Source organism: Octopus sinensis, linkage group LG18, assembly GCF_006345805.1.
Source record: "Octopus sinensis linkage group LG18, ASM634580v1, whole genome shotgun sequence".
Taxonomy (NCBI): Eukaryota; Metazoa; Mollusca; class Cephalopoda; order Octopoda; family Octopodidae; genus Octopus; species Octopus sinensis.
This window is the reverse complement of record NC_043014.1, coordinates 46,320,867-46,328,531: the sequence shown is the minus strand read 5'-3', so window position 1 is coordinate 46,328,531 and position 7,665 is coordinate 46,320,867. Positions and strand designations below refer to the sequence as shown.

Sequence of the window (7,665 nt, the reverse complement as noted above, 5' to 3'; positions counted from 1 at the left end):
ATAAGTGCTTGTATCTGTAATAAACATTTGCTGTATAGATATGTATACATACATAGATACATAGATACCACACACACACATGATTCTGGATAAAAATTTGAATATATGTGTATGCAGTATGCCTATATTAAAATAGATATGTATATAACACTAAGCTTTCACAATTCCAGAATGCAATTCGAGTGGATATTTGAATGCATGTGTGTGTGTGTATATGTGAATGCAATTTTCTTACAAACTGTATTTTGGCATTTTGCCAGAAATTTATGAATGAATTCTGTAAACTCTGTGAGTAAATAACACAGTGTTTTTTTCTGTTGTTGGTTATTTCTTTCGCTGAAGATTAGTTTTTTCATATACATATGTGTGTACAAACACACACATACATGTATGTATATAAATATATATATACACACACACATATATATATACACACACATATGTATGAATATATATGTAATCTTACAATAAAAAAAACCTTACAAATCTTGTAAATACAGCTACCCAGGGTGTCCAGGTCAAAATAATTTATTCTGCCGCTTATCAAGATGAAAACATGACTATTTGTCAGTTGTCTTTCAAGCTTGATAAATGGCAGAATAAATTATTCTTTCAACCGGGGGGGGGGGGGGGGGGGAAACCCTGGGTAGCAGCATTTACAAGATTTGCGTTTTATTATTATAAGATTATCTTTACTCTCAGAGCTGATCAAGTGCTTTTTTTTTTACTCGTTGAAGCATTACCACCTAATATACATCCATGTATATATATATAACTGACATCATAAGAATTTATAGAATTTTGAGAGAATGTGAAATAATTTTTTTTATGGAGTTGGGGGCGGGAACAGCGGATCTTGAAGAAGCACATATAATGCTATAAACAACAGCATGGTTTGTTTTTCTATCTAAAAGGGTTTTTTCAATTCAATATTTGCAACTTATTATTTGAAGCTTTGAGTGTGCTTCTGGACCCACTGTTTCCGGAAAAAGATTATACACACATATATTGAAACGCACACATACATATTCTGAGAAAATCGTAAATTTACAACGAAAAGCAAAGGGGGGGTGAAAAATAGAACATTTATCATTATCATCATCATCATCATCATTAATATCAACTATACCATTATCATCATTACCACCACCTTTGATGTTGTCGTCATCATCACCATTTTCTGTATCACCAGAGTCATTGTCATCATCACTGTGACCAACTCCATCGTCATCTTCATCACCATAATCACCATCATCACCATCGTTATCATCATTAACATCATCACTGTTTACCTTTCTATCATGATTCACCAACATCCTTGTTTCATTCATCAACAAAATCATCATCATCATCAACATTATCATCACTATCATCATCATCATCATCATCAGCAACAGCAGTAGCAGCATCGTCTTAAAGTATTTGTTTGTTTTTTTTTTGTTAAAATAATTGTTTCACACAATCTTACCATTCTTTCTTTCTTCTTGTATTTCTTTTATTATTATTTTTTTTTTTTTTGTTTTCTTTGCAGATGAATTTAGGAGGAGAGGGAAGATGCAGGTAATTATTAATTATTTTCGCTTTAATTATTATTTTTTTTAATCAAATATTTAGTTTAGTTTATTTATTCACCCTCCACCTCCAACCCCACCACCCCACACCACCACCAGCAATACCAAAGTGTGGTGGTGGTGGCGGCAATGGTTTAATGGGACGAGAAGAAAAGAGGAAGAGTACAGGCGACAGACAGAACCGTCAACATCGTCGTCATCACTAGTAATGCATTTACCACACACTCATACATACAACAGCATGAAATCCACAACTTCTCATTCCCCATCTCTTTCTTACTTGTGACTGCGAAGATCTGTGTCTAGTTTAATCAGGAAATCGTTCTTAGGTATGTTGTTGCTTGGCAACGACCCCCCTCCCAGCCACCCCCACCCTGGTCAGTCCCACAGAACAGCTACTTATTTATTTACTACCCACAAGGGGCTAAACACAGAGAGAACAAAGAAGGACAGACAAACTGATTAAGTCGATTACATCGACCCCAGTGCGTAACTGGTACTTAATTTATCGACCCCGAAAGGATGAAAGGCAAAGTTGACCTTGGCGGAATTTGAACTCAGGACGTAATGGCAGACGAAATATGGCTACGCATTTCGTCTGGTGTGCTAACACTTCTGCCAGCTTGCCGCCCTGATTAAAAGGGAACCAGCCACGACAATCCAGCCTTTTTTGGATTATTTTTCTCAAACACTGTGTATCTGGTACCATTACTAGAACTGCTACTACAATTACTACAACCTATACATTATTCAGTGTGTGTCTCATTTTTATACAATGATCGAGCATGATCCTTGAAGGAGATTTGGCTTCTAGTTCTAGTAAGTCGTGTGAACACATTGCGGCACCTCTGTTGGCTTTGTGGTGAGGTGTCATGTCTGAGAAAAAGGTGTTTTGTTTGTTGCTAGCCTAAGGCTTCTTCCCTAGTGAAACTCTTAACATTATTGACACTAGGTGGCTTCCCTACTTTTAGGGGACACAAACACATATCACATTATATATATATATATATATATCTCCTTAAATCCTTAAAAATGTTTTAGCACGAAGGCTGCGGCCATGCTGGGGCACCAATATATATATATATATATATATATATATATATATATATATATATATATATATATATACACATACACACCAAATAATAGTAATAAGACCAAGAAATTCTTTAACACATCTTTAAGTGGACGTTACAATTGCTTCTGTACTAACTCTGATGGCAATGCCAGTTTACGTTGCAAGCAGAATTGGTACAGAAACCATTGTAAGAAATCATTAAAGATGTTTTAAAGAATTTCTTTGTCTTATTATTTGGATTATAATTTATTATTTGCCAAACTCAAAAATTACAGTGAGACCTTTGTGAAACAAGCATTTTCTACACTTGAAGAATTCTGGCATTGGTCAGTGTTGGAAACCCAAGTGTTAGCCCCATGTTTAGGTTGAGTGCTTCTCTGAAAATACCCTACCTTTACACCCTACCAGGACCAAAGATATATATATATATATATATATGTATATATATATATAAAATAGTGTACATTTAAACACAAGAGAAAACTACCTATAAAAGGTAATTTTTACAGGCTAGAAGAAGCAGTGAAAACGACCAAAACCACATTTTAAGAGCAGTTTTTGAAGGGAATGAAAAATAAAAACTTTTACCTTGTTATTTTTTATGGTCATACCTAGGTTTCTGGAATGCTGAATGCGGAGATCCAGGAAGTTCATCCAGTCACCATCTTGGACTTCCTGGGTCTCTCCATTCAGCATTCTAGAAGCCTGAAGGAATCGAGCTCCTGATAGGAACATGTGAAACTTGATGTAGCATGGAGCCAAATCACACTGTTTTAAATAGTGTGTATATATATATATATATATATAATATATATATATATATATATATATATATAATAATAATAATATTAGGGAGTAATCCAAACTTACAAAGAAAAATTAGATTTATGATTAAATCTAATTTTACAGTATATATATATATATATAATATATTATATATATATATATATTAAATTAGAGATAAAACCACTATTAGGCAAATCAATATATTAATTAATTTTATTTCTATGTTTTGGTTTATGTTTTTCACTGTTTGATTTGCCTAATAGTGGTTTTATCTCTGATTTAATATATATATATATATATATATATATATATATATATATATATATATATACACACACATATATATGTACTTTTAAAAAGTACATGCAATCCTACTAAATGTATTGTTGAGTTGCTGAGTTGCCCTTTTTTTTTTATGCGTGTCCACTTACTCATGTATATAAGAGAGCACACAACTAAAAGCATGGTCATTTTAGCACTTAGTTCTTCATCTTTGATAATTGTAATCCAATAATTGTGATCCAGGAGTACTGGGAGGGTGGGCTGGGGGGTGGCAGAGAGAGAGAGAGCCAGTAGTTTTCCGACGAATGTTGTCCATATATCTTTTAGGGAATACAGACCCAAGTTGGACAAAGATAATTAAGAAAAATATATTCCCGCAGACTATCCCGTTTGAGTTACTGTGACAGAAGCAGGGGTGGGCAGCTCTTTTTTTGTTTTCTTCTTTATTTTGGTGAGGCAGAGATGGGAGAATGAAGAGTGAGAATTTACCCAATCACACACACAATATATATATATATGCATATATGTATGCATATAGATACACATGCGTTAAAATGTATATTTACATACACAGTCAACCCATGAAAGCTTAAAACAGCATACAATGGGTGTAAGAGATCATCTTTTTTTTTTGTTAACAGGCATGCACTCTCATACACGCATACATGTAAATATGTATAACCAAACACACACACAAAATATATCCATACATATATATATATATATATATATATGATAGATTATACATTTATACAAACCATACATATCGTTTTAAAAATGTTTCATTTTTAACAATGTTGTTAATATTGATTTTAATGTAGAAGCAGTAAAAAAAAAAAGGGTTTTCCACAGATAAACAAACATTATGCATACACAAGTTAATGTATATATATATATATATATACACATATATATATACATATATATACACACTCACACATACACATATATACATACAAACATAAATGTACAGGCACATCTATAAACACGCATGGAAATTACAAGTAGTTTACACAAATATACATACATGCCCACATATATATATGTACATACACGGAAACAGGCATACATAAATACATATGGAAAAAAAAACTCCGAAACAAAACAAAACAATTAGGTGAAATTTCCATTGTTTGCAAATGCAAACGCAACTAAATATACATACATACATACATACATGTATATATATGTGTCTGTATAATTACATATGGTTAATGTACAAAAACTTTGATTTTATATATATGTATACACACATACATTATCTATATATATATATATATAGATATATATATATATATGTATACACACATACATTATCTATATATATATGTATACACACATACATTATATATTTTTTATTTTATCTAGTTTCAGCTCATGAGCTGTGGCCATGCTGGGGCACATAAATATATATAAAATGTATGCATTTATGTGTGTATTTATGTATATATATTACTCATGAGGAGGGTATACAACCCGTGGTATCACACCAACATACACACACATGTATATTCATACAGACATACTACTCAGAAAATTATGGATAATTCACACACACAGACACACACACACCATTTATATATAACCATATAATTTTTCTGTAGAACTTGAAAATATTTCTCTGAGATATGAAGAACAGAAGCTCTTACCAAGATTGCTGAAAATAAGTTTCATATTTTCCTTCTGTTTTTTTTTTGTTTCATTTTGTTTTTTTTTTTCTGCTTATTTTTTTTTTTAACCATTTACTGGATTACTTCCCCCTATTTATGATATAAATTTTTTTTTTTTTCAATAAAACATTCTGAGGGGTCGGGGGGGTTCTTGTTTCGTTTCTTTTTCTTTTTTTTTTCTCTTTCTTTGTAGGATTTTTTTATATTTTTAAAGATTTTTTCTTGTCTGTGTATATATATGTATAAATATGTACACAAAGACATATATACGTATATATATATATATATATATATATATATATATATAACACACACACACATAAACATGAATATGTGCATGTACATATACATATGTGTGTGTGTGTACATAAATATACATATACTTTTTTATGCATACAAATATATTTATATATATACCGCATATTCACATATACAGTATATACTGTATAATTCTCTATTTCTCTCCCACAAATGTATTGTCTGTATGCAATAATCAGAAACATATGTTATATACATACACTATATATATAATGCACACACATCATATATATATATATATATATATATATATATATATATATATATACATATAGATAGATAGATAGCTAGATAGATATGTTTCTATGCATGTGTTTGTACATGTGGATGCGGAGTGGGGGGGAAAAAATCTTTTTGTTTTTTTGGTGAGGTACACAACAAGAATCCTCTTTCCATAAACCATTTCCCGACTCCCCCACAATAAAGTAAACGAAAAAAAAAAAGGAAAAAAAAAAAAAAACAAGCCCCCCTTCCCCCCACCCCGTCTCACTGTTGATCTCCAATATGGATAAATTATGTGACAGGGGGGACATTGTCTGAAGGGAGTCCGTTGGCTTGTTTGACGTGCATCATTGCCCGCTGCTTTTCTTTCTTGGCGGCAGCAGCAGTCTGCTGTTGCTGCTGGAACTGCTGCTGCTGCCTTTCAAAGTCTCGTTGGTCACGCCGCATCTGCCAGTTCTTGAGTCGGTTGAGGGGCAGCGAAATCACGCCAGACAGTGTGAGCATGATGCCGCTCATGTAAAAAGTGGCATTCACATCTCCTGTGACCTCTTCGAGGTAACCTGTTGGGAGAAAAAAAAAAAAGGAAGAAAATGAAGATGATGAAGGAAAAAGTGAAATACTAAGTCACCAGTCAGACAGAACACGGGTGGGGGTTATTAGTGTGTGTGTGTGAATACTTTCTGGTATGCAGTTCAGTATGTTGTGCAGCTGCTGCTACATAGTCTCGGGCTTTCCCTAGTTTCTATCCCCTGGACTGTGGTTCTGTTGCCTTTAACTCTTTAGTATTCGCATTATTCTGCAAAAATTGATGCTTTTTCATCCACTTTGTTTTGAACTAAACATGCATTATCTTGTAGCTATGAGATTGTGATGAGGTAGCTGTTAATTTTTAAAGCGATATTGTAGGGTTGGTGTGAGAGACCAGATCTGGCCAGTTTGAACATAAAACAGGCAGAATACTTTTGGCCGGATTAAAAGCTAAAGGGTTAAAGGTTTCCCCACCTGGACGGGTCGCCAGTCCGTCGCACGTGAGCTGCAAGATGCAGGAGGAAAGAGTGAGAGAAAGTTGTGGCGAAAGAGTCAGCAGAAGTTCGCCATTACCTTCTGCCAGAGCCACGTGGAGCTTAGGTGTTTTCGCTCATAAACGCACACATCACCCGATCTGAGATTCAAACCCACGATCCCTCGACCGCGAGTCTGCTGCTCTAACCACTAGGCCATGTGCCCCACAAATGCAAGTGGATTAATTAGCGTCTTTTTCTTTTCTATTTTTTAAATTTCTTTTCTTTCGTTCATTCAATATCAAATTTATGTAACATTTTATCGTGCTATTCCTTGTCTGTTATATATACAAACAAACATTGACACTTCAAATGAGTTGACATTTTCTTAGAAATCAAGAAATTTTCAGTCACTGGAGAACAGCTGAGAAAAATACTCCTAGAGACGGAAAAAAAGTGGCCAACAGCTGCTTCAGATAATCACACTCTGTAGTGGCTGCTGGCCATATTTTACCATCTATAGACGTATTTTAGGTGTTTTCGCTCATAACACACACATCACCCGGTCTGAGATTCGAACCCACGATCCCTCGACCGCGAGTCCGCTGCTCTAACCACAAGGCAATGTGCCTCCACATTGATGATGATGATGATAATAATGCATGTGCGATATTGTGATGTTATTGAAAGAGTGCTCTACGATGCTTCAGGACATCAGCCACAGCAGTGTATAAGGG

At 33.9% G+C, this 7,665-nt stretch overlaps 1 protein-coding gene and 1 long non-coding RNA gene across 5 annotated transcripts in view; both read right to left on the bottom strand.

Moving 5' to 3' along the window:
• Nucleotides 1–2,255: 2,255 nt before the first annotated feature.
• On the bottom strand, nt 2,256–4,978 carry LOC118767039. The gene is made up of 2 exons (XR_005002933.1): nt 4,637–4,978; nt 2,256–2,585 (listed from the first exon to the last, which is right to left on the bottom strand). It is a non-coding gene; the product is annotated as an uncharacterized LOC118767039 (long non-coding RNA).
• A 1,153-nt stretch (nt 4,979–6,131) lies between these two features.
• The window catches only part of LOC115221672 (monocarboxylate transporter 13-like), a 25,044-nt gene continuing 23,510 nt past the window's right edge, over nt 6,132–7,665 (bottom strand). Inside the window, exon 6 of one of the 4 annotated variants that reach the window (XM_029791874.2) lies at nt 6,132–6,487. In XM_029791874.2, the coding sequence (XP_029647734.1) occupies nt 6,219–6,487 (269 nt within the window). In that variant the 3' untranslated portion in view covers nt 6,132–6,218. The remainder of the gene's footprint in view (nt 6,488–7,665) is intronic. The other 3 variants (XM_029791875.2, XR_003882642.2, XM_036510980.1) reach the window with 3 other exon arrangements.